The sequence below is a fragment of the Panonychus citri genome, unplaced genomic scaffold (genome assembly GCF_014898815.1).
Source record: "Panonychus citri isolate SS breed McGregor unplaced genomic scaffold, ASM1489881v1 Contig00135, whole genome shotgun sequence".
NCBI lineage: Eukaryota > Metazoa > Arthropoda > Arachnida > Trombidiformes > Tetranychidae > Panonychus > Panonychus citri.
The window spans coordinates 1,410,731-1,436,300 of NW_026515540.1; the positions used below are offsets into that span (position 1 = coordinate 1,410,731).

A 25,570-nucleotide genomic window follows, 5' to 3' on the forward strand; every position below is an offset into this window, starting at 1 on the left:
CCAACAGGTGTCACTTTTGTCGATCTCCACTCACATGGTTGTGTTTAAATCTCAATGTTGATGATTTTTTGGTTTTGTCTTTAATTGTTTTCGGAATCAAATCTCACCTGTAATTAAGTTAATTTTTATTTAGATTGTTGTGATAATTTTACTCTATTACCTGGTGTGAATTGTTAATTGATAAGCATGACCAGTTTACCTCAAATTCGTTTGGAAAAATTGCTTCCAATATTCAATAAGCTTCACCGGGCGAAAATATTTCCATATAAAGATTTGAAAACAATTATTGGTAAAATTCGTGATTATGAATATCGATTGGGACGATCATCTGTTACTAAATTTGAATATCTCAAGTATGCCGCTTATCTGACTGAACTGCAACAGCGTATTAAACTGGAGAAGAAAAAATTTCATCATTTATTACAATTTAAACATGTTGCTGTGAAAATTAATCAACTCATTAAGAAGCTTCTTTGGAGAGCAATTCAACGTGATAAAGAAGATATTAAACTTTGGTTTGATTATATTGAATTCTGTAAAAGGCATAGTCGAATTGAAGATGTGAGTAAAGCCTTTGTTGATATGTTACAACTTCACCCGGACAAGGAAGATGCTTGGATCGCCGCAGCGAAATATCATTTTGATGTGATGCGTTCACCGAATGTCGCTCGGAATTTATTACAAACTGGAATCAAAGATAATCCAAATTCGCTTAAATTGTGGAAAGAATATTTCAAATTTGAACTGTTAAATTCTGACATGGCTCTTAAGCGATTGCAAGTTCTTAAAAGAGATTTAGACGACAATAAGGTTCAAAAGGTGTCTAAAAGTAGGTTGAAATTTGTTTTCTCTAAATGCAAACATTGATCATTTTTTTTAATTTTCTATTCTTTTTCTTTTGTTTTTTAGTTGTTTCCGAGATTGATACAAATGATGCTGTCATTAGTGGTAAAATTGCTGTGGTCATTTTCAAGAATGCTATTCCCATGATATCTAAAAAACTATCAAATGCCAAGGCCTTTTTTTATATTATTGATAAGTTTCAACCAGAATTACGGATTCCTGTTAAAAAAGAGATGATTAAATTGCTTGAGGAAAATTTTCCCGATGCAGAGCAAGTTTTTGATTATAAAGCTCAATGTTTAACCGATGCACATTTTGCTCTTGATTATATTGGTGAATCAAAACAAAATTTGGACTCTATTGATGAAAAGAAATGTAATGATCTTGCTAAGGCCGTTTATCGACAAGGAATCGCCAAAGTGCCAACAACCATCATGTGGAATTATTTTATTTCATTTAATCTACAGTTATTCTCAAAGTCAACCACTGATCCGGAAGAAATTCAGGAAAAACAATTGGACGATTTGTTACTCGTTTTTGACGAATGCTGGAGATCTGGTCTAATGTCACGTGTTGCTTTTCTCGAATGGATAATTGCTTTAGAAATTCGAGATGATTTCGATCAAATCGATAAACTAATGTCCAAAGGTTGTGAAAAGTGGTCCAAACATGCGGACATTTGGTATTTAAGATTAACTATTATGGCGAAAAGGATTAGCTTTAAAGAGGAATTGAAAAGACTTTTTTCTCGTGCAATCAAAGAAATTGAATACAAGGATGATGCCGATAAAGAGGGTAAAGCTGAGAATAAAATTGACCTGACTGGCCTTAGCTTCCGAAAGATGAAGAGAAAGACAATCGAAGATATTTGGAATTTTTACCTTGAATGGTCGTCGAAACATTTAAATCCAACTGAGGTTCTTAAATTTATTGAGAAACAATTTCTTGAACTTCTCACAAAAGGAGGTGGTAATTTAATCATTCAACGTCGCCTTTCAGCTCTTCTTAAACCCGAATTGTTAAAAAAATCAATCGAATTGAAAAAAGATGGCCTCAAATCGGCGCGATTATATTATGAGAAATATAAAAATCACCCACCGATCGTTGAATCTTTTTTCCAAGAAATGATAACCATAGAAAAAGATCAACTGGACACTGGGCGAGTGATTAACATTTATGAAGATTTAGTTCGTAATTTCGGTGAAACTGATCATCTAATTTGGTTAGATTATTGTAGATTCATATTCGAAGGTTCAAACCCTCATAAAGTGGGTCTAATCTACCATAGAGCATGTAAAACGCTAAACGCCAACGAAGTAACAAATTTCGTCGCTGCTTATAACCTCTTACAAAACGATGCGATTTAAATTAACATTATTATCCTAATTGCGAAAAGAAAATCAAATTGTAATCATCAAAACAAAAAAGAATCAAGAAGCTACTCGGTCAATCAAAAATCGAACAATAAATTTATTCCAATTTCATAATAACAACTAGACTGACATTCATTTCTATTCTGAGTTGAAAAAGCAAATTGATCTCCATCGAAAAAGTTTAGTCCAAAAATATTGAAGAAAAATTCGTTTTCGAATCAAAATTTGCGCCTTAGAAAAAGATCTCGATAAATGAAAAGATATTGAGTTGGATTTGTTTGGATCTTTTCTGATTCCACTCTGAGAGTTCTGATTCTGAAGGAAGGAGATTTTGTTCATTTCAGAAGTGGACTTTTTGTCGGTGGTTTATTTCGTATATTTTTCTCCGTGGTTTTGACAATTTGTTTCATTTTCGTCTCTCTTCTCTCTCTCTTGTTCTCGTCTTTCCTCTGCTCTCTCTTTATTTTTCTTACGCTGTTTACTCTTGTCTTTTTCTTTTTCTTCTTGTGTCTTGTGAATTGTCTCCCTTCACTTGAGCTCTTTTTTTCTTATTTTCTCTTGTGTTTCTCCAAATATCACAACCTTAAATTCCTAAATCATCATCAATTTTGTCATCATTATCTTTCGTCAAAGATGGGAGAAGCAATCAGAGGTCAGATTTTCGAGGTTGCACCTCGTTATTTAGACTTACAATATATTGGTGAGGGAGCTTATGGTATGGTTGTGTAAGTATTTAAACTCTTTCATTTTTTGTTCGTTTTCATTTTTTTCGCTAACCAATTTCATCATTTTTGGTTAGTTACTCCTTTTCTCTATTCCTATTTCTCTCTACCTTTGTAATTTTTTATTCTTTTCTCTTTTGCATAATTTTCTATTCTATGTTATTTTTAATCTTCTCCCATGATTCCTGTGTTTACCTGATGAGAAATATTCCTTCAATTTTTTCTCTTCTTTTTTCTCTCTCTCCCTTCCTCCTCCACTTCATCTGTCTTCGTTTATGATTTGCACCTCTCCCTCCATCGTCTTTCTTTTTCTTTACTGTCATCTTCTTTCCTCTTCTCCCTTTTTTCCACCCTCTTTCTCTCTCTCTCTCATTCTTCATATTCCTCTTTGTATATTTTTCTCTCAATCTATTGCATAACTGCATTTCATTGTTTTCTTTTTGCTCTTTTTTTGTTAATCATTTTGCTTTCTTTCTCCATTACTACTTTCCGATAATTTAATCTGGTGATATTTTGGAAACATCATGTACCCTCAGCTCTGCAACGGACACGATAACAAAGCACAAGGTCGCTATAAAAAAGATCAGTCCATTCGAGCATCAAACTTATTGTCAACGGACTTTACGGGAAATCAAGATATTAACTCGCTTCAGACACGAAAATGTAAGTAAAAGTAAACAGGTCAACTTTCTTTGTGTTTTCTTTTCTCTCCTTGTTTCTTTTTTTCTTCCTTTACTTTTATCTCTACACAATAATAATAACTATGTATCTATAGTTGTTTCTTTGTACTGGTCAAGACTTTAGATCTCCATTTACCCATGTTCACCTTTTCTCTTTATTTTTTCTTCTTTTTAACTTTATGCATATTCTCTAACTCTACTTTCCAATTTTGCATTCTTTTTTCTTCTTTTTCTGCATATTCTACCTTCTGTTCTTTCAATTTCTTGTTTTCTTTTTTCCTTTTTTCTTTGTCTTCATTCTCTTCGCATCTTTTTCATTCCTTTTTCCCTCCCTCTCTCTCTCTCATTCTCACTGCACATTTAGATAATTGATATTCGCGATATTATCAGAGCGCCAACAATTGACCAGATGAAAGATGTTTACATTGTACAATGTCTAATGGAAACTGATTTGTATAAATTATTGAAAACCCAGAGATTAAGTAATGACCATATATGCTACTTCCTGTACCAAATACTCCGTGGGTTGAAATACATTCATTCTGCTAACGTTCTGCATCGTGACCTAAAGCCAAGCAATTTGCTTTTAAATACTACATGTGATCTCAAGATTTGTGATTTTGGCCTGGCTCGTGTAGCCGATCCCGAGCACGATCATACAGGGTTCCTAACCGAGTATGTTGCTACTCGTTGGTATCGAGCACCAGAAATTATGCTTAACAGTAAAGGATATACTAAATCAAGTAAGTTAACTACAATAAAGAAACAGAAATTTCCATACCATCTAATTGCAATTTTAATTTGCAATTTGCAAAACACTTGCAAACATTTACAGTTGATATTTTATAATACAATTGATTGGTAATTTTTCACCTTTGCATTTTTTATTTGCATTTACTCTGATTTTGTTTTACTATTGCAATTGCAAAAGACTAATTGCATTTTCAATGTTTCTCATTTGTAACAGTTGACATTTGGTCTGTTGGTTGTATTCTCGCCGAAATGATTTCTAACCGACCCATTTTTCCTGGTAAACATTGTGAGTATTTCAAGTATCAGTTTTTTTTAATGTTTTGTATAACATTTTACATGCGCTTCTCGGATTTGATATATTAATATATTGTTACTCGGTTTATTCATTTACTTTTTATCCTCATGAATTTACTTAGATTTGGATCAGTTGAATCATATACTCAGTATATTAGGATCACCCTCTCAAGAAGATCTGAACTGTATCATTAATGATAAAGCTCGAAGCTATTTACAATCATTACCGCACAAAGAAAAAGTACCATTTTCCCAATTGTATGAAAATGCCGATGATAAAGGTAAATTAATTACTTTTGCATTTACTTGATAACTTTTACTTTTTCTCATATATATTATCATTTAATATATTCTCTTCTTACAATTTAATATTATTATTTAGCTCTTGATCTTCTTGACAAAATGTTGACATTCAATCCAAACAAAAGAATCACCGTAGAACAAGCTTTGGCCCACCCTTACCTTGAACAATATTATGATCCTGGAGATGAGCCAATTGCTGATGAGCCTTTTCGATTTGAAATGGAATTGGATGATCTACCCAAAGAGCGTCTGAAAGAATTAGTTTTTGCAGAGACTCAACATTTCAAGTCAAATTTGACTGGCAATCAGAATTGGACCACAAATTGATTGTCCATCAAAAAGGAATGGTCATTATCTTTTTTCTGGTCCTTCTCTCTCTCTCTCTTTCTCTCTTTCTCTCTCTCTCTCTTCTCTCTCTCTCTCTCTCTCTCTCTCTCTCTCTCTCTCTCTCTCTCTCTCTCCATATCTTTTTCTCTCAGATTCACTCCACCTCATTCCAAATATAAACTAATGATAAACAAATAAAATGAAATTTTTTTAATCTGAACAAAAAGTAATCACGTTTCCAAAATTCATTTGCAATTTATCCCCATGATTTACTGAAATTGATGATAAATGTTGAACATTTTCTCAATATTATCTCTGGAATTGTAAAAAAAGGAGTAAATCTGATTCAATCCCTGGATAACCTCCAGACGTGGGATGTGTGGATGAGGTCAAGGTTTTTCCTGGGTTGATGAAGATAAGGATGATAGCGAAAGAGAAAAGGAAAGGGATGAGGAAAGAGGAGTGAGAGAGAGAGAGTATCAATGAGAATGACGAAAGAAAACCGGAGATGGAAAAAGAAAAGCTGAAAGAATTGATGTAATTTGGCTTCTTCCAATGAAATGCAATTAAATTAAAGTTAATTCATTGATTCTAAAATTGATACAATGTAATGAAGATGAAATAGATGATTTGTATCACAATTAGACAAACATGAGACCAACGAAAGTCAAGAGCTCCATTGCAATTGTAAATTTAATGAATATTATTATCATTTATTAATATTTGATGTTAACAGATTTTAACAATTAACTATTTTGTCAATATTGGTAAAATATTTCATTGCAAATGGTTTAATTTAGTTTAATTTTAATGGATAAGTTTCTGTATTTTTACGGTAAAATGTTAATGATAAAAGGATTTTGATTGTGTTTATTTTTATTCATGTTTCAATTTGAGTTCATGATTATTATTGTTGTTATTGAATAAAAGATTGGCTTGCAAAAAGAAAGGGAAAATCATCATGTCAAGAGTCAAGGATAAAAGGTGGATGATGATGAGGATGATGCTGGGAAGCAGATGATGAGGATGATGAAAATAATGATAGTGAGTTTTATATACTCTCAGGATTCAGAAAGATTGAGAGAGAGAGAGAGAGAGAGGGAGGGAGAGGAAGACAAGGGTGGGTGAGGCTTGAATTTTTCCGGGATTCAGGTCAAGTTGTATCGATCAATTTCCAGGGTATAGATGACACCATTACCTAGTATCTCTTTCTTTTTCTCTTTCTTTATGTTTTTCTTTCGAAAAATAATTTTTTTCATCTTACTCGTTTACTACTCAATGTCTTATGCACCGCTTATCATCATCATCATTTTTTCCTCATCATGTTACTTCATCTTCATCTCTCTCTCTCTCTCTCTCTCTCTCTCTCTTTGGTGCAAAAGTTTTTTTCTCAGTTTTCATTTTCATTTTCATTTTGAAAGGTAATCAAAAATATACAGGTAACACTTTGATTTCGTTATAAATGAGAAACAATTTGCACTTGAACTTGGAATTGATTATTAGTTAATTGCTGATAAGTTTGCTTGTACTTTAATGAAGGTTTTTAATTGTTTTCTTCAATTGTTATTTCAATGTAAAGTTTGCATTGTTTTTATTTGGTAATAAATTGTTTTAAGGTAATTATGGTTGTGCATTTGTAATTGGTGAGATTAGAGTTTGGTGAAGATGAAGATGATCATTAGGATGAGCAGAGTAAAATTCATGGTTGATCATGATGATAATGAGATAGATAAGAATAGGAAATTTGCTCTGTTACTGTTACGCATTCATCTTGTTCTTGATGTTCTGTGAATAGATCTTGACCTCATTTTACAATTCGAGCCCAGATATTTCTCCATCCCTACTGTTTTTTTCATCTCCAGGAAGATGAGGATGATGATGTGAAAGGATGAAAGTGATGATGTAAAAATTTGGGTGAAAAAAATTCAGTCATAACTTTTTCTCGATATTTTATTCTTCCACCAACAGATGGAGCTATTTCTCTGCTTTTGATCAACTTTCTTGTTAATTGTTTCACTTTGATTTGGTTAATTTAACAGATGTAATTGATTGCTGATCAACAAATTCCAATAGTTAATCAAAAATTAACTATCAATTTCATTAGAGAAAAATAATTAACTTCTCCTTGGAAACAAGTTTCTTTCAAATGGGTTTTCCTTTAGAAGAAAATTAAATTTTTCCATTTCTGCTTAACTCTTAATCACCTTGACTTTACTAATTGTCACAATTAACTGTTATTATTTAAAAGGTAAAAAATGGATCAAGTTATCAACATACAACTGATTCTACAGATAATCCAGCTAATTAACGAAAAAAAACAACTAAACATGAAAAGCTTGATCAGTCCGATGGTTAATTCAATTGACTTAAATTCACCATGGGGAAAGTTAACAAATTTTCAATCAAATTCTCATCACAATTAAAACCTAAATCAACCTTAATTGAGTAGAGGAAAAGAAAGTGTTTAAGGTACATCGAATTGATTGAAAAATTAAATCCAAACCAATTAGATGAAATTAATTTTCTTCTCTCAAGATTAACAATAAGATTTCAAATCGACCGCTGGATCAATAGGATATTTGTTTTGATCTTTCAATTGAAAAAAAAGCTTCTTTGTCTCAATCATTCAATTTGATTTCCATTAATTATTTTCCTTCAATTTTTAGTTAATTAACTTTTTTTTCTTCTGTGTAAATTGTTATTCTAATTTTAATCATTCGTATTGATAATCACTTTCTACTGTCAATGGAATCGTTTTAATTTAAATAATCTAATCTTGTGTTTTTCTTTTCTTTTCTTTCTCTTTTTCTATTTCATCTGATTTATTGTTTTTGTTTATTTCTCTTTAAGTGTTGATATAAATTCAATTCAAAGACTCTTTTTCTCTTAATTGTAACTAGTTTATTCTTTTAAGTTATACTATTGCTCATATTTATTTAATCTCTTTATTATCCCTGTGAATTGTAACATTTGTGGTTAACCCAGTGTTTTTTTTCTGTGTTTTTCTGTGAATTACTTGGTCTTTTTTGCTTTAAACTCAAAACTCTTGGGTCGCATTATTTTACTATATCTTCTTCTATTCTTCTTTTCTTTTGGTTATGTTGCTGACATTCACTAAACTGATTTAATTCTCATCAAATGAAGGGTAAAGGTAAAAAAGAAAGAGACTCAGAAGATGAGTGCCCTTTGTTATTCATTGACTTCAAATCGATTGATTTTAAAGACTGTCCTCGGTTATCTTCCATATTAAATCGTAAAGATGAGAAAAATATTGGACTCAAGGATTTAGATTGCCTGCAATTGGAATTAGAATCTTTATTAACTTCTGTTATTTCAAGAAAAAATCAGCTTGAAAATGAAATGGAAGCTCTGTCCAATTGGCAGGACACCAAGACGAAAGATAAAAAATTAAACACCAAGGTAACTTAATCTCCCTTCTTTTATTTAATACTTGCACTTTCACTTATTTCATTTAATAATTTTATTAATCACTATCACTCTTTCTTTTCTTTCAGTCTGATGCATCGGGAAAAAGGAGCAATCAGCTGGATGCAAGTACAAGTAAAAAGTTCAAAGAATCTCATTCGTCGTCATCTCATTATTCAAGTTCTCAAGGGTCAAGTAGTAATAGTGGAAAATCTCAAGGATCCATTAGGTCTAAAAGCAAAGATGTAAGCAATTAGTTTCCATGGTCTTGGATAAACATTATGACTTTTTGATATCAACAAGTTCAACTTATTGTTATTCGTTTATAACCAAAGTCTATGTTTGATTGTTTGTTCATCTGATTAATTTTTTCTTCCATTTCATCTATTAAGGTCAAAACTCAAGATTTTCACGATACATTCACCGATCCTTTGGCGATACCATCAAAGTCAACACAGATTAGAAATGATCTCCCAGAAAAATTTTGGAAATTTGTTGAACCTTATTGCAGTTCTGTCAAAACAGAAGCAATTAAGGTATGATAAACATTTCTTATTTAATCTCATGTTATTGTTTTCCCTTTAAACTCATCAATTAATCTCTTATTTCTTTGTATCTTTGCACAATTATAGTATCTGGAAGAGATCTTGAAACAATGTGAGATTGATCATGATTTATTGAAAGTTCCATCGATGGAAAAAAACAACCACAAATGGGACCACGACTCTTGGGATAATAAAAATGATTCTTCCAAAAGTAATACCTCACTCGAGAAAAAGAAAGGACTAAGTCCTTATAATAGCTCAACTCTTGGAGAAAAAGGTGCAAAAAAATCTAAAGATTCCAGGTAATTAAATTAACTCGACAATTTAAATGAAAATTTATCTCTAATGGTCATTTTTTGTTGTTTGTTGTTTTCCAGAAATGATTCGGATAAATGTTGTTTTGGCATTTTAACTCAAAGGCTGGTCACTTGTTTCATTGAGGAGAATCTCTCTCGAGGCGATGACGGATTAGACCCTGATCATGAGCTCAATGAAAAGATACCAAACGGAAGCAATATTAATTTGTTAAAGTCGCTTAATTTTGGCAATACCAACGCCTTAGAAAAACGCTTAAAAAAGGAACTCGAAGAACAAGGTCTTCTAGGTCCTGATGATGGTGGAATAGGGGACACACTAGATGAAGAATCTGATGAAATTTTAGCCGAGATGATGAAATGTCAGAACGAGTTGAAAATAATTTCTGCCAAAAATGTGGCAACAATTAAATATCTCCTGGAAATGGCAAAGAAAGATGTCATCAAACAGGAATGGGAAACTAAACTTAAATCAGCAGATAGTGAAGTTATGGATACTTACAGAAAAATATTGTCAGCTAAACAGAAAAAGCGAGTGACAAGTAAAAAGGAAAGGGAAGCGGCTTTAAAAGCGTTAAAAGATAGAGAAATAATTTTAAAAGAAATCGATTCACTCAAATAATCATCCAAACAATTATTTCACCTTTCACCCCACTGAATTACACCGCCATCACCTCCTCTTCATAAACCATCATTTATATTTCCATCTCTTCATATCGAGCACCACCACCAATCATCATCTTCATTAATTATATATAATCGTATAATAGTCTTGTATTTTCACTTTAATAAATGCAATTTAAGAATTAATATAAATAAACTTTGATTATAATAAGTAATTATTTTCTTTTTCGCAATGATTAACAATTTAAACGTAATTTGATTTTCCATCCGTAAGAAACAATCAAGTTTGAAAGTTTCTTTTGTCGATTTGAACTCATACAAATTTCGAACCTAAACTTCAAATTAATCATTAATAAGATTCAGTGAGACTAATTGAGTTTTAGAAAAAATTTGGAAAAGTTTTCTAATTAAAAATGACAATTTTCATCTTTTAATTTCCATTCTAACAATTAAATCTTATCCATTCGCGAAAATGAACTTTAGTAAAGTTTTTCTGTGAATTGTGATTAAACTTATCGACAAAAACTCCAAAAAAGTTCAATTTATTTCAAATTCTATCTGTTCAAGAACTTAATTAGTCTTATAAATATTATGATCTAAATTGATTACGTTTCAATTTCTAACAATGAAAATACTTATTGAGTTTTTCTCGAATGTCTCATCTCGTAAATCCGTTCAAGTGAATAAAGAATTGAAATGAAATTTAAATTATAAGGTAAAATTATATTTATATTATAACATAAAAATCTGCGATTAAAACTGATTAGATTGTTATGAAAACAGAGTTAATTGTATTTTTTTTATATTGGTTGATTAGATGAGTAAATTAGACTTGAGTGATTATCCAATTCATTGACTTGAAAGGTTTTCCTTTATGTTGATCTGTTGTTTTCCATCATCACCTTGATAATAAAAAGCTCCTTGATTATCGTGACTTTGTTTTTCCATTCAAATAGATTAATTGTTGATAATTGTTATTGATAGAATATTTTTTACACAGAATCTTGATGCGAATGATAATTATGATGATTAGTTGATTAGTTGATGACTCGTCAGCGTTATTATGTTTATCAATGTGAATTAACTCTCGTTCTTGATGATATTGTTGGTTTTTAATACTTGACTTTGTTTTCCTAAATTTGTTTTTGTTTGCGTTTCTTTTTTGCTTAAACAATATTCAAATGATGATTATCATGATGATTGATTATCAGCCAATATTCAGATTAAATACTGAACTTTTACTTTGTACTTTTTCATCCATGGTTTCAGTAGCTGCATCACTTGAACTTGATTCATCTGTTGAATTGTTCATTACATTATTGTTGATGCTCTTGTTGTGGTTGATTGTTGAACAACAAGACGATGAACCATTTGATTCGGAATCAGTGAAGTTATCGAGAAATAAATTCTGTCGAAACTCTTGGGGTAACTGGTCAAGTTCAACATTTCCTTCGATTAGAAGATCCAAATTTTTGACAGTTGAATCATCGAAGTTACTATTCTTGAAACATTAAGAGCTTTTCTCCTGTGTTCTTGATACTGTTTCAAAAGAGCTGAAATGGTCACCTTGCATTTAGGTTCTTCCGGATTTTTGAGAATATAGTAAACCTTTGATCTATCTATTACTCCATTCTTGATTAATGTACGAACAGGTAAATTCACTTTCTCTCTCCTGTTTGAATTACAACCTTTTAGGCCGATTCTCCGTGATTTATTACCAAGGTCCATGGGTAATTCAGTGTTGATCTTTTGCCATCCCTACTGGAATCATTCCCACAAGCCAAGGGTGATTACAGACGAAATTGAGAATCAGGAAACATGAAAAAAAAGAGATTAACAGGAAGAGAATGTTGAAGAAAAAATTGTATTAATTAAATTAAAGCAAAAAGAAAGACAATTTTGTTTTGAGGTCACAGAATAAAAAATGGCCTCCTTACCTTGGATTGATGTTCCTTGTTGAATAATCTTGAATCATTGAGGAATTTATTCCTTTTCTGTGAGCTATTACGGCCCAAGAAACGCTTAGAAAGTTGGGGAATTAATTGTGATTAAAACCCAAACTAGAAAAAAGATGAAAACAATTAATTAAACGAACGATTTGATGAAGAAAAATTTTGTTTTTCTTTTTTTCTGTCAACTGATTGATTTGTTTTATTTTAATAAACAAACGAAAGCGCCACCTGACGGTTCGTAGAAAAATGTTCTAACAATTAATTAGTGAGAAAACAAATTGTTAATGATAAGCGAAATATCAAATTACTTAATTAGTATTTGTGGTTATCCATCTGTTAAACGATCATTAACAGCTAACACTTGTTAACTGTAAGTTAACTGACAGTTAATTGTTTAGATTGAGAGGGAGGAAAAATTAATCCATCAAAAATCAAATTAAATTCACTTTAATCACCTTAATCGTTTAAAGAATCATTTTTACGCTTATGATTATCTTTCATTACTTAGATTGATTGATTTTCCAAATTATTTTTGATTAATCTTCTATCAACAAGTTTGTCTATTGATTTGCAATCCAATCGCCAGATTAGTAAAAGTTTGTTGAGATTCATTTGCAAGGTAATTACGAGATTGATTAGTTAATCTAATTTAGAGGATTGAAAAAATTTCTCTTCAATCTAATTAAAAACTATTAATATTCCTGCTCGTGTTGAGATATTAGTTCAATTGAAAAACTGTCAAATTATTAGTCTAAAGATTAACTGATTGTCACCTTTTCCATTTAATTGAGATTCATAACTTTCCACAATTCTGATAATTTCAACAATCAAAGTCGAAATATGTTCAAATTTACTTCACTATCGGATTAACAATTACATTTAATTCTATCACTAATTGTTAAAATAAAAGAATACGATTTTGATAAAAGTGAAAGTTAATTAGAAAAAGAGAAAATGTAATAATTCAGAATCAGAATTCGAGTTTCATAATTTCAGAGAAAAGGAAAAGCGAATAATCGATTGAATCGATTTTTTTTAATTTCCATCACCGGGTTTGTTTATATTCCTCTGATCTTTTTCTAGTTCAAATCAACCAATTAAATTGTCATTCGCTGATCATTCGTTAAATTTAATACTTTAAAAAGCTAATGTAATGACAATCAACCACAGTGTTTAGTTAATTGTCTGAAATAAAGTCTGTGTTTTCAATTGATTTCATCGGATCAGAAAGTGTCTCATATAACAGATTTGTGATTACATAATATTGTTTTTTTTTAACTCTTTCATTGTTTTTAATTTGATTGTTTTTCATTATCGTTTTTAATCTGATTCGTTGATTGAATCTCGTCTTTTTAAATTTCATCATACTCATCATGCCTGTTTCAATTTCTTGGCTGACAAAAGCTCAAAATGGTTACATTTCTGTTGGTCATCTAAGGGAAAGTGTACCAGCTCCAGATGAAGACCCGATGCAGGGTAAATATGATGCTAGAGAGAAATTAATTTCTCTTCTGGATGAGGCCTTGGTTTTCGCTAATGAACCAACGGTTGATAAATATTCACCTTCACGTTTACTGAGCATCTTATTCCAACATGATATCGGTGTGATCGATCAGGAAACTGAAGAACTGGAAACATCCGAAGAATATTTAACCAAGGCGAGAACTCTGCTTGAAGAATGGTTTCCGATGATCCCTTGTTAATTATCCTTAGATTGAAGGTTCTCAATCAATTGGCCTTCGTTCACACGATGACCCTTGATTATGATCAAGGATTAAGTTTACTTTGCAAGGCTAACGATTATTACGAAGAATGGTTAACATTTAAAGGAGGTATCACCGAGAAAGGATCTAAAGGTCGAGAACCAAGATGTGTTATCGAGGTTAACGATTGTTTTGCCTTTAAATTTGACGAAAAGTTACAAAGACCGGAAGCCGAGAACGAAGTGGAAAAGGTACACACCACGACACTTTTCTATTTGGCCCAAATTTACGAGAGATTGGGAGATTCTGCGAAATCGGCAAATTGTTGTTACCGAACTTTAAAGAAACAAATTGCCCTTAATCATTTTAAAACAATGGAATGGTGTATTAATCTTGCCACTTTGGCTGAATACTTTTCTGGAATTAATCGTTACGCTGTTGCAAGTCATATGCTTCGAGCTGCTCGATACATGATGGACAATCGAGAGGAAATTGCTGGAGTTAAACTTGGAATTGATGATGACGAAACAGTAGCTAAAGGAAGGGCAGATTATGAACGAATTGTGGTTAAATATTACCTCATGTTGTTTGAATATTCGTTGGCCAAGGATAAAAATTCCGTTCAAGAGGATCCTAGTTCAATCGAAGAGTTCAGATTCATCACGGAAGATGAATTGAACAAGAAAAATGTAATAGAAATACGATACAGACCAATAACCGACTATCAAACTGCCGTTGAAATTTTTAAACTTGGAAAACAGTTTATCGATCAGGCCAAAGAGTATTACACTTTGAACGAACAAGCGTCCGATTATGTTGATTGTATTCAAGATATGAGTCGATTATATCGGTACATGGCCATGTTCATCACCGATTCCGATGTAAAAAGTAAAACTTTAAAGCGACGAGTTGACCTATTGGAAGGTGTTCTAAGTGAGATTAATCCTCGATTATTCTTGAATCAAGTTCGCCAAATGTACATCGATTTGGGTGAAATTTACTATGAAATGTACGAGATTAAGGTCAACAAGCCCATAGAAACATCTAGACAGGCGATACGTAAAACTAATCATTTATTAACTCGATCAGGTGAAAATTACAAACTTTTCATCGATACCTGGCTTAGTACAGTTCGGGAAGAAAGTGTCCCAAGAAAAGTTCCCGATGAAATAGTTAAACCTTTAATCGTCGCTTATTTCACTTTAGGTCGTTGTTATTCAAATCTATTTTGTATTGAGCCCAAAGAAAAAGTTGCCAATTGGGAGAAATGTTTACAGTATTATGATCAAGCAATCAAATATCTTGAGGTTAATCCAGATCAGAAGGAGATCGCTCATGAGGAGTTAAAACTTATCCAAGAAATGAAAGATTTAATTCCTCAGAGAATCGCTCAAATTGTTAGGTCCAATGTCGTTGCTTAATCAATTAATTTTGTTGTAAAAAAAAGTAATTCCAATCAATCTGCTTATCACGATTTGAAAATATACCATGTAAATGTAATCCATTTTGTTTTTACATCACAATCATAAATAAAATGAACAATCACTTCATCAATTTTATGCGAAAATATTTATAAAAGTTTAAAATTCATTTCAATATGAAGGCAGAGAAAAAGAAATAATTGTTTAAAATCATCGAATAAAAATTAAATACCTGAGTAAATCAATCGGAATCAGAGAGATCAATTTCGGTTTCAATTTCTTCCTCTTCGTCTTTAACGTCAATCTCTTCAATCTCCTCATCATCATCTACAATAAAATCATCTTCATCATCATCATCTTCTTCTTCATCTGTATCTTCCTCATCACTTGACTCTTGCTTTTTCCTTGATCTTCGCTTATTTGACTTCGCTTTGGTTTCTTTTTTGGTCGATTTCTTTCCTTTGCCTTGACCTGAACCTCGGCTTGACCTTTTCTTAGCCATCATGGACAGAGCTTTATCAATATCATCCATGGTCATCGAAGACTTTACTCCTGATTTCTCATCTCTTTCAGACATCTCAACTCCATCTTCCGGCTCATCGTCTCTAGAGCTGTACTTGAGTTTCAATTGTTCCCTAATTAGAACACCTCTAATTAATCGTCTCCAGTTACCATAAATACGCTTTTCCCTCTTTGCGATTTCTCGTTTCTTTATGTTTAATTGCTCCTCTTCCCATGCTGCTTTAAGAGTATCAGCAAATTCTTCACAAACAACGAAACCATCGAAAACAGGATGAACTCCAGCTCCTCCTGAACAATTATCAAATCCAGTTACAGCTGGTGCACAATCAATTTTTAATTTATTCGCAATCCTTATGAGTCCAGGTAATTGGAGATAAACAGTTCCTCCGGGTAACATGCAAGGTTGGAAAAGTTCAACATTTCCATACTGATTTCGAGGGACTTTACCATCTTTTGCATCGGGTGGTATATATGGATCAGTTTGCCATTCACCAAATAGTTCTAAAGGAAGATCACGAAGAAAATCGCCCAAATTTTTGTCCCATTTTTTTCTTTTAACCGAAATTTTGTAAGGCTCTTCGTTGGGACGAACAACTCTTGCCTGTCGCATCCAATACTCTCGAGAGTGAACATCTTTGACACATTCACGAGCGTAAATCACTTCATTTCGAAATTTTCCCAATATTGGTGCATCAGGTGGGTAGATGACTTCGTATTTAAGAAGGTGTTTTTTAAGTACATAAAGTGGATGATTTTTAAAGTCACTAAGACTTGAAGGCATCGGACGATCAGCAAATATTTGGGCTAACTGATTATCTTCACGTTTTTCTTGACGACTTCGTTTGGCAGGTCTAAAATAGGAAAGAGTTTGTGTCCACCAGTCGTCATCAATACGAGAGCGACGAAATTTACAAGATGCAAATTCTGAACAATAACGTTGAGAGACATCTTTTACAAAAGAATGGTTATCCCAAGAGACAACATATAACAATGGAGAATAAGATTTTTTCTCAATCTCATTTGGGTTATCCCATGTTCCAGATTCGAGGTCGACACAGGTCCATTTCTCTTCAGTGTCAACGAAAATTTCACACCAATAATCAGTTATATTTTTCTTTGGAGCACCTTGAATAGCAGCCACTTCATCTGCATCTTCATCATCACTAATCATCTGCTTGGTTTCTTTCTTTGCCTTTTTCACAGGCTGTTTACCTTTACCTTTACTTTGTCTTCTTCCTCTAGTTGGTTTTTCATCTTCTTCATCTGTCTCTGGATTAAACTCTTCATCTTCATCAGTATCTGAGTTTTTCTTTCTTTTTTTCGTTGGTTGTTTACCTTTACCTTTTCCATTACTCTGTCTAGTTCTTCTTCGAGGTTTTTCATCTTCTTCGTCTATCTCCAAGTTTCCCTCTTCATCTTCATCTGAGCTTTTTTTTCGCTTTTTTCCTTTGGTACTTGATCGAGTTGGTCTTGTTTTCTCTTTGTTATTTGGTTCACCATATAACTTATAACTGGCAGGTTTGGGTTTGCTTTTTTTAAAGTATTCAGATGTTGTTGGTTCATCTGGTGATTTTTCATCTGATTCATCTTTGGTATCTTTTTTGCGACCTTTTTGTTTCTCCGTCAAACCAAATCATCGGGTTTAATTGGCACCGGATTAAGAGCATAACATAATCTCACTTGTATTTTTGGTGAGTAAATGCGGAGCAAGGAAATAAACATGAGCACATATTCTACCAGAGAATTTACGGAACGTGTTCCAAATGCTTTAGTCAACGATTCGATGAGATCAACAGTTTTAGATCGAATCTTTTTGTCCAAGGTAAACCAAGATCTAAACCAATTGGTAAAATCTCTGACAAACAAAAGGTTAACCTTTTTCAAGTCAAACGTAAAATCAGTAAGGTAAGAAAGAGCATAAGAGGAGATGAGTGGGTTTCGAGTGATATGATTAAGGTAAAATCCACGACTTAACAGACAAAGTAGGTGAGTTTTATGCATTTCAATTTGAACTTCTTTCTTCATTCGATTAAGTTGTTGACGAAGAATTTCACCCACATCAACCTGTTTCTTACGCCTTTTCTTGTTGAAAATCTTTGGTCCATCAATACTTATTTGTACTCCTTGTTCAGGTAATTGAGGTTTATAGTTTGCGAGAGCTTCTTCTTTATCACCTTCATCGTCGTCGATTTCAGCTTCTTCCACCTCTTCCCAATCTTCTGATTCTTCATCAGAATCATCGCCATCAGATATTTCATCATTTTTCTTCAATTTTTTATTCTTTTCTTGAGATGGTGTAACACTGATTTTCTTTCTAGGTCTACCCATGGCAATAGAACAAAACACAAATAACAGAACATACAAAACAAACAAAATAATCCAAACTAACTAATAAAAAAAATGGAACAAAAAAAGATACAAATAAAACAATTAAAGGTAATCAACTAATTGGAGAAAAACATTCGCACATTTAACTTTTAATTCTTTGGAAAGACAACAGAGGGAGTTTAATGTTCGCGCTCGAAGATTTTCAATTGAAGCGCGAATTTTAATTCTAATCACTAATCACAATTAAAGAAAAATTACTTAATCACAATAGAGAAATAAACCAAAGTTCTAATTGTAGAATTAAAGAAAACAGGTAAGGTGAAATTCTCAGACTTTAAAATGTTTTTCATTGTCAAAATTCAGCAGAAAAATTAATCTTTAATCCTTACCGATTATTAGATCAACTTGATTGACTATTATTCAATTGTTAATCATGATAATTGTATCAGAATTAGATTAATCAAAGTTGTATGATTAATATGTAATAACATTTCCAAGGACAATTTACTGATTACATTTACTAATCTTGATAAAATCTTGTTTAACTGTAGCAATTAAAGTGTTTCTTTCAACTGAGACGCGAAAAGTTAATTTGTTGAAAAGTTTTTCCATCAAAAAAGTTAATTCTTAAAATTAGATGATCGAATTAAAATTTAATTCTAATCATAGAACAATAATTTGGAAAGTTTTCTTCGGTTTACCTTGGACATTGACGAATTTTTCAAAAGAAAATTTCGTTCATTTTCATTCTCGAATAATTTAAATGTTCGTTTCTCTCGATTTGGTGGAATTAATTTTTTAATTTCGTTAATTTAATTTGGCCAAAAATGTAATTTAATTTATCACAAGGTCTAATCATTAAAATACAGTCATGTGATAATTAGATCACAGTTGAAGAGATTAAAATATATACCAGTTAATAGGCATGACTCATAATTTGCTTGTTTTGTTTGATTTTGAACATAAGAGGGAAAGAGAGAGAAGAAGAGAAAGAGAAAGACTTTTAAAGGAAAGAGAGAGAACAACAAATTGGAAAGAGAAAAGAACAAAAAAGAAAGAGAAAAAGAGAGGGAATAAAATGAAAAGAAAGAGAAAAAACAAAAACATTGTCCCAAGCGCAGGAGAACATTAAAAATACACTTTCTTTTTTGTTTCTTTGCTATAAGAATATATTTGTCATAGATGTTATTTTGTTGGATGTGAATTTGTTTCTTTGAATAGTTTGGTTTCTCATGATTAAATTCTGAAAATATATAATATATTTATAATATACAAGAAGCATTTACTTAATCTTGATTCCTTTGCGCTCTTCTCTCAGGGTGATTGTAAATTTTTTGGCGATTTTTGATTAACATGGTTTGTTTTTTTTTTTATATATAAGATGAATTTAGGTCTCTTCTTTGTGTTTCAGTTCTGTTGGTGAAATGTTGACTTTGTTTGATTGTTTATTGATGTTTTTTCACTGATGATTATCATTAATCCGCCATCTTGCCCTCAGTATGTTAAATCAATTACCCCAGAGGTTTTAATTCGTTCCACGAGAACTCTTTGTAGAGCATCAATTTCTTCTTGATATTTTTTAATATTCTCTGTTAATGATTCCCGTTGTTTCACCAATTGAGCCTTTTTTGCTTCCAATTCGGTTATTTTTTGGATCTTTTTATTACGACACTTTGCAGCAGCTTGACGATTCCGTTCTCTTTTTCTTTCAAGTTTCAGCTTGTCATCGTCAGGTAATAAGGATGATTTGAACGTTAATCCATTTGATAATGAGTTATGAGTATTGTGGTTATTATTGTTGTTGTTATTATTAAAAGTTGGACCATTGTTATTATTATTGGTATTGATGTTATTGCTAATAACTGAAGTATTACTGGCATTATGGTTACTGTTGTGATTATTACTGTTATTGACATTTTCCATAGTTGGTAAAACCTCGAGAGCAGGGGTAAGCAGATTGGGTATTGTTGGTGGAAATTGAGCAACCAATGAGTCTAATTGTGGACTGGAGATTATTACTTTATTTAAATCGGGAGTTTGTAAAAAGTCAACATGATTTTCGCGCTTGAGATCCAGGAAATTGGGTTTTGAAAGCTTTCGATGGGATGATTGCCACCCTAAATCCCCACCAACACCAGACATTTTACTATTTGATTTGGAAATATTCTGTTCTTGAGAGGAGATCCCATTGTTGCTCTTTTCACCATCATCGGAATTAGCCATTGGTAATGGAACAAAACAAACTGATGGAAATTCACTAGAAAAAAGAACGAATTCAAGGTGACCAGTGATCAGTGAACAAAACAAAAAATGGAAACAAAGGAAACTAATTTAAAGTGAAACCACTAATTAAAAACAACATCAACACAATTAGAAATTAATTTTTTCCCTTATTAACACATAGAAGGCGTCAGAGGGGGAGGGACTTTTCTCTTTGCGCCGACTCAGTTCATCTCTTTTCTCTGAGGCGCTTTTTTCGAACCAACAATTAGCCTGGAAAAGAATCCAATTAACCTAATCAATTTGGAATAATTTTCCAATCATCACAATTAAATATAATTAAATGAGATAATGACAATGATTCGTGAGAACTATTGAAAAAGTCGTATTATATTATATTTATGATCTTTTCTTTTTTGTCTTGTGATGATTTTTTTCAAAAATTTGTCTTATATTTTTTAATTTCCACCATTAATTGGTGTATATTAATTAAAGAGCTACGGGAAGGATTATTTTTATATATTGTTAGAGAGACAATTTTGTGAAATCTATGATAATATTGTATCAATTGGGTTAAAGCTGCTTGTTGAATGTTATTTCCACACTTAAAGTTGGTAAAATTTTGCATCACCTCTCGATTAATTTCATCGATTGCTTTTCTCCAGCCATTATTAAAAGTTTTAACAATTATCGCAATTTTGGGCTCCTCTCTTTTCAACGAATTGGTATCATCTCGTTCTTGGAATGATTCACAGTCTTTAACGAATCGTAACATACCACCAAAGTGTGGATTCAAAAGTTCCTCAACATAAGCTTCAATTCTTTTGCTTAATTGTTGTTTAATGTTTTGAGATTCTTTTGATTCTTCTTTAACTCTTTCCAAAAGTACATTGAGAATCATGTCATAATTGTTGATAAGGAAAACAAGATATTCTTTAGGATTATTAAATCTTCCAGCCATTTTGAGGATAAAATTTTCAACTTCGGTTTGAAGGCAACCGAGTAAAATTGAAACTCTTTCATCGGGAAAAGTATCATTAATTGCCATAATTGCTGCTGAAAATTCAGCATATCGACGGGTAATATAGTGAGGCCGAGAGTCACAATTACCTAATTTCTCGGGATCACAATTTTTAACACTTTGTATTTGCATTTGAAATATTGTTTCAAATCGTGGCCAAAGTATTTCCACCATTAATTCCCAGTAATTATCTAAAGCAGGAACAGCTCTCTTATGGGATAATAATCGATATCGATAAACAATATGGAGACACAAGAATAGACCAATACAATCGTAACTTGTACGAAATTCCTCCTCGCAAAGGTGTAGAATATATTTCAATGTTTTACCAAGAATACGATCAAATAATTCGTAAGCAGCTTCATTTTTCAGCATAAAATAATCGATACAGAATAGATATTCTCGACAACCATTATCAACCATAGCAAATTGATGACTTCGAAATAAAGCTTCCATGGGAAATTTTACCTCCGATTTGGTTGCCGTGTGAGGAATGATTAAAGGTGATTCTAATTCGGTGGTGACAATATTTCCTCGATTTCCAAGGGTAAATATGGTTGAACGATTTTTAAGCGTTTGTTTACCGGTGAAAAAAGAGACTTTCGATTTATGGGAATCGTCAGCAGCCATTAGATCATCTTTATCAGGTAATTCGTCAAATTTTAACTTGGATAATCTTGTGATGTATTCTTTGAAGTAAGAGAAATAAACCTTGGACATTGTGTCAACGTATTCTTGTTTAACTTCACGAGCAATTTCACGGGCATGGGTACACAAGAAGGTGTAGAAAAATTTATTCTTTAACAAAGCATTTTGCTCCATTTGGTAGTTGGACATGGCCCGGCGACAGAATTGAATCCTTTTCAGAATATATTCTCGAATCTTTGAGATGGCTTTGACTTTTAATTTTTCCAAAATTTCTTTCACATCTTGACAGGGGAGAGACTCGCGGGTTGACTCATTACCAACAAAGTCAATCTTTTGATCTAAAATCATTAAATTGTCAATAAAATCTTTTTCACTTGCTGGCGTGTCAAGTATGTGAAGCATTACAGGTTCAGGAACAACAATCTCATCAATATACTGAACCAATTCACTCCGAAGGGCTTGTTTATTTTTCAATCTTATATTAAGAGATAATGATTGTTCTTGAAGGGATAGTATTTCCTGGCAAATATTACCCAAATCAGCTTGAAAGGTGACCAACATGTGTTCCAATTTCTCCAGGATAGAATCACATTCATTTATGTCAGTGTGAAGAGCAGCAATGTTACTACTCTCACTAATATAATCAGCAACCGAAGCATTGACTGCTTCTCGTAATTTATTCTCAGTTACCTGAGAATAGAATCTAAGGTCAACAGCTGAAGATAGAATTTCTTTGATAAAATCATCACTAATTAAATCTTCAGCAAGCCTATGATTAGAAGGAGATAAAACCTGCATTTTAAACAGATTTCTAAATGGAACAAATAATAAAAAAAAGAACAACTCAGAAATTGAGAAATTGATTAGGAAGAGAAAAAACCAGAAAATGTATTAACCAGTACACAGAATGAAAGGCACAAGAAAATCAATTGAAACCATAAAATCCATTCAGTAGACAGAGAACAATTTAAAGGTGAACAATCATCAAACAAAAAAGGGATAACAATTAAATTAGATAAGCAATTAGAAATTAAAAGAAAACAATGAGACAATTAAATTAGAAAAAAATAACAAGACATCAGGTAGCAGATTCTAAACGCCATCTATAGTTGAACCAAGATTCTTTTCACAATTACAATTAGAATTTCTTATTATTCAATCATGGAAACACTACAAATAGAAATTCAGATTAACTAATTAATTGATCAATTAAACAATTGAAATAATTTAACATTAATTAGAAAGGAAATTAATGTTAATCCAAGTGAAGAGTCAAAAGAAGCGCTTATGTTTCATTGAGATCATTGAGTAAGCGCAATGAAAAGTTCCCTCTGGTGTTGGTTTAATGTTTTCAACAATAGAAAAATAATTTTCTGTTTTCTGATTGTTCAATACATTAAATTGTTTCCATTTTGATTTTGTTTAATTGACCGTCGATAATTTTCAATTAAAGTGACCATGGTAGATTCAGATGATGTCGACAAGACAATTGCTCAGGACATCGTTGTCACCAAGTACAAAATGGCTGGTGAAATAGTTAATCGTAAGTAATATTTTCTCTTCGCCTTTTTTTTTATTACTCTTCATTGTTACTCGACCGTTTTTGGTTACACGTGTTCCAGCCTTTTCATTTCTATCTTTAGACTTGATTAATTTGTTGATTGTGATTAATTTAATTGTTATTTGGTCATTTTTACGGTTTAATTTTAATCTTTGCTTCAAGTAGAATGTTCTTTTTTCGTTGAAGCGACTTGTTCTCTTATTTGAAGATGGAAATTAATGAACACACTTTGTGAAACCCATAAGCTCAATTTCTCCTTTTTTTCTCATGTTTCTTTGTTCATCAATCATTTTGATGATCAATGTTTCTATTTGTTGATTATTTGCTATTACTTGTTTTAGATTTGATTTATTTTTTAATTCATTGTGTTTATTGTATCTTTAGGTGTCCTGAAAACATTGATTGCCCAATGTAAGGCTGATGAAAGTATTACCACCTTGTGTGAACTTGGTGATAAAATGTTAAGTGAAGAGACTGGTAAAGTTTTCAGGAAGGATAAAGATGTGAAAAAAGGAATCGCTTTTCCTACCTGTGTATCTGTTAATAACTGTATCTGCCATTTCTCACCTCTTAAAAGTGATCCTGATATAAAGCTAAAAGATGGAGATGTTGTTAAACTGTAAGTTGCTGATTTTAATGTTGATAAACGCGATCGTTTTTACTCTGGTAAATTATTTCAATTTGCTTGATGAAATTCACTAATTATTGGTTGGTTATCTTTTTAATAGAGATTTAGGAGCTCATATCGATGGATTTATCGCAGTTGTTGCTCATACTTTAGTTGTTGGTGCTTCAAAGGAAAATAAAGTCAAAGAACGAAAAGCGGATGTTATTCTTGCCGCTCATTATGCGGCCGAAGTTGCGTTGAGACTGGTCAGACCTGGAGGTGAGAATTACGCTGTAACCGATGCTATTCAAAAAGTTGCCGAATCTTACAACTGTAAGCCAATATCTGGAATGCTTTCGCATCAATTGAAACAGTTTAGAATTGATGGAGAAAAATCGATCATTCAAAATCCAACTGAGGCCCAAAGAAAGGAACACGATCGTTGTGAATTCGAATTGCATGAAGTCTATGCTGTAGATATTCTTATAACTACCGGTGAAGGAAAAGTAAGTTGGATAATATTATATTTTCTCTCTTTAATGTTTCTCTTTTTCATTTCAATTTATTTATAACTTTTTAATTTCTCTCTTTCTAATCAAAGGGACGAGAACTGGACGCCAAGGTTACTGTCTATAAAAAGACTGATGAGATTTACCAATTAAAGATGAAAGCATCTAGAGCCTTCTTTAGTGAAGTAGAAAAGAAATTTGGAAACATGCCTTTTACTATGAGAGCTTTGGAAGATGAGAAAAAGGCCCGTATGGGTGCTGTAGAATGTGCTAATCATAAATTAATCGAGCCTTTCGTTGTTCTCTTTGAGAAAGAAGGTGAATTTGTAGCGCAATTCAAATTCACTGTACTCTTAATGCCCTCAGGATCCCATAAGATAACTGGCCTTCCATGTGACCTAGATTCTTACGAATCTGAACACAAGATTACAGATGATAGTATTAAGAGTTTGCTAGAGAAAGGAACCAAAGCGAAAACAAAGAAGAAAAAATCAGCCACCAAGACCGAATCAGCTGAAGGAGGTGATGGTGCCGCTGGAAATACTCAGGCTGGAGATTGATCAAACTTTTAACAAACTTTGATCTTCGAATCTGCTGAAACTGTACATTCTCCGTCGTTTGTTTGGATTTCATCTTGAAAAAAAAAGATCTTTAAAAATGGAATCAACAATTGAACTGAATGTTTTCAACACTAATAAAAAGCCAGAAACATTTTGTTTGAAAAAGAAACAACTTGCAACAATTAAATTCATCTTCTATGACAACCACTTCTGTCAACGTGTTCCACCTGTAACAAAGTGAAGGAACAATGAATTACCCTGAAGATAATGATAACAATTATTTTCATGATTCATTTCCAATCGAAATGAAATCC

The 25,570-nt window shown here is 32.1% G+C and overlaps 9 protein-coding genes across 9 annotated transcripts; 5 read left to right on the forward strand and 4 right to left on the reverse strand.

The window, feature by feature from the left end:
- The first annotated feature begins 27 nt into the window (after positions 1–27).
- LOC128391664 (U3 small nucleolar RNA-associated protein 6 homolog) lies at positions 28–2,336 on the forward strand. The gene is made up of 2 exons (XM_053351597.1): positions 28–829; positions 910–2,336. The coding sequence occupies exons 1-2, from the start codon at positions 187–189 to the stop codon at positions 2,208–2,210; spliced, it is 1,944 nt and encodes a 647-aa protein (XP_053207572.1). The 5' UTR covers positions 28–186; the 3' UTR covers positions 2,211–2,336.
- Positions 2,337–2,513: 177 nt separating this feature from the next.
- On the forward strand, positions 2,514–5,521 carry LOC128391667 (mitogen-activated protein kinase 1-like). Its single transcript, XM_053351600.1, has 6 exons — positions 2,514–2,941; positions 3,475–3,601; positions 3,983–4,361; positions 4,586–4,657; positions 4,788–4,946; positions 5,048–5,521. The coding sequence occupies exons 1-6, from the start codon at positions 2,850–2,852 to the stop codon at positions 5,293–5,295; spliced, it is 1,077 nt and encodes a 358-aa protein (XP_053207575.1). The 5' UTR covers positions 2,514–2,849; the 3' UTR covers positions 5,296–5,521.
- Positions 5,522–7,967: 2,446 nt separating this feature from the next.
- Positions 7,968–10,419, forward strand: LOC128391787 (transcriptional adapter 3-A-like). Its single transcript, XM_053351733.1, has 5 exons — positions 7,968–8,715; positions 8,811–8,966; positions 9,114–9,257; positions 9,354–9,568; positions 9,644–10,419. The coding sequence occupies exons 1-5, from the start codon at positions 8,434–8,436 to the stop codon at positions 10,200–10,202; spliced, it is 1,356 nt and encodes a 451-aa protein (XP_053207708.1). The 5' UTR covers positions 7,968–8,433; the 3' UTR covers positions 10,203–10,419.
- Positions 10,420–13,222: 2,803 nt separating this feature from the next.
- Positions 13,223–15,426, forward strand: LOC128391720 (KIF-binding protein-like). Its single transcript, XM_053351662.1, is given in 2 exon segments — positions 13,223–13,842; positions 13,845–15,426. Coding segments are annotated over 2 exon segments (1,749 nt in total). The 5' UTR covers positions 13,223–13,529; the 3' UTR covers positions 15,281–15,426.
- LOC128391721 (DNA repair protein complementing XP-C cells homolog) lies at positions 15,210–17,423 on the reverse strand. The gene is made up of 2 exons (XM_053351663.1): positions 15,513–17,423; positions 15,210–15,320 (listed from the first exon to the last, which is right to left on the reverse strand). Exon 1 carries the CDS (start codon positions 16,971–16,973, stop codon positions 15,522–15,524), a length of 1,452 nt encoding a protein of 483 aa, XP_053207638.1. The 5' UTR covers positions 16,974–17,423; the 3' UTR covers positions 15,210–15,320; positions 15,513–15,521.
- LOC128391728 (DNA repair protein complementing XP-C cells homolog) lies at positions 17,133–18,284 on the reverse strand. The gene has a single exon (XM_053351673.1). It carries the CDS (start codon positions 18,128–18,130, stop codon positions 17,426–17,428), a length of 705 nt encoding a protein of 234 aa, XP_053207648.1. The 5' UTR covers positions 18,131–18,284; the 3' UTR covers positions 17,133–17,425.
- Positions 18,285–18,941: 657 nt separating this feature from the next.
- Positions 18,942–20,540, reverse strand: LOC128391727 (homeobox protein 4-like). The gene has a single exon (XM_053351672.1). It carries the CDS (start codon positions 20,351–20,353, stop codon positions 19,625–19,627), a length of 729 nt encoding a protein of 242 aa, XP_053207647.1. The 5' UTR covers positions 20,354–20,540; the 3' UTR covers positions 18,942–19,624.
- Positions 20,541–20,715: 175 nt separating this feature from the next.
- Positions 20,716–23,268, reverse strand: LOC128391718 (vacuolar protein sorting-associated protein 52 homolog). The gene has a single exon (XM_053351660.1). The coding sequence runs from the start codon at positions 22,815–22,817 to the stop codon at positions 20,787–20,789; it is 2,031 nt and encodes a 676-aa protein (XP_053207635.1). The 5' UTR covers positions 22,818–23,268; the 3' UTR covers positions 20,716–20,786.
- A 115-nt stretch (positions 23,269–23,383) lies between these two features.
- LOC128391724 (proliferation-associated protein 2G4-like) lies at positions 23,384–25,443 on the forward strand. Its single transcript, XM_053351667.1, has 4 exons — positions 23,384–23,562; positions 23,965–24,199; positions 24,309–24,693; positions 24,789–25,443. The coding sequence occupies exons 1-4, from the start codon at positions 23,478–23,480 to the stop codon at positions 25,254–25,256; spliced, it is 1,173 nt and encodes a 390-aa protein (XP_053207642.1). The 5' UTR covers positions 23,384–23,477; the 3' UTR covers positions 25,257–25,443.
- Positions 25,444–25,570: the final 127 nt, after the last annotated feature.

Coding starts and splice junctions, on each gene's coding strand:
- LOC128391664 (XM_053351597.1), top strand. CDS start 187: ATGACCAGTTTACCTCAAATTCGTTTGGAAAAATTGCTTCCAATATTC. Junction 830..909: donor GGTTCAAAAGGTGTCTAAAA/GTAGGTTGAAAT, acceptor TTTGTTTTTTAG/TTGTTTCCGAGATTGATACA.
- LOC128391667 (XM_053351600.1), top strand. CDS start 2,850: ATGGGAGAAGCAATCAGAGGTCAGATTTTCGAGGTTGCACCTCGTTAT. Junction 2,942..3,474: donor GGAGCTTATGGTATGGTTGT/GTAAGTATTTAA, acceptor ATGTACCCTCAG/CTCTGCAACGGACACGATAA. Junction 4,658..4,787: donor CATTTTTCCTGGTAAACATT/GTGAGTATTTCA, acceptor GAATTTACTTAG/ATTTGGATCAGTTGAATCAT.
- LOC128391787 (XM_053351733.1), top strand. CDS start 8,434: ATGAAGGGTAAAGGTAAAAAAGAAAGAGACTCAGAAGATGAGTGCCCT. Junction 8,967..9,113: donor TTAGGTCTAAAAGCAAAGAT/GTAAGCAATTAG, acceptor TCATCTATTAAG/GTCAAAACTCAAGATTTTCA. Junction 9,258..9,353: donor TCAAAACAGAAGCAATTAAG/GTATGATAAACA, acceptor GCACAATTATAG/TATCTGGAAGAGATCTTGAA.
- LOC128391721 (XM_053351663.1), bottom strand. CDS start 16,973: ATGATTAGTGATGATGAAGATGCAGATGAAGTGGCTGCTATTCAAGGT.
- LOC128391728 (XM_053351673.1), bottom strand. CDS start 18,130: ATGGGTAGACCTAGAAAGAAAATCAGTGTTACACCATCTCAAGAAAAG.
- LOC128391727 (XM_053351672.1), bottom strand. CDS start 20,353: ATGGCTAATTCCGATGATGGTGAAAAGAGCAACAATGGGATCTCCTCT.
- LOC128391718 (XM_053351660.1), bottom strand. CDS start 22,817: ATGCAGGTTTTATCTCCTTCTAATCATAGGCTTGCTGAAGATTTAATT.
- LOC128391724 (XM_053351667.1), top strand. CDS start 23,478: ATGGTAGATTCAGATGATGTCGACAAGACAATTGCTCAGGACATCGTT. Junction 24,200..24,308: donor GATGGAGATGTTGTTAAACT/GTAAGTTGCTGA, acceptor TCTTTTTAATAG/AGATTTAGGAGCTCATATCG. Junction 24,694..24,788: donor TAACTACCGGTGAAGGAAAA/GTAAGTTGGATA, acceptor TTCTAATCAAAG/GGACGAGAACTGGACGCCAA.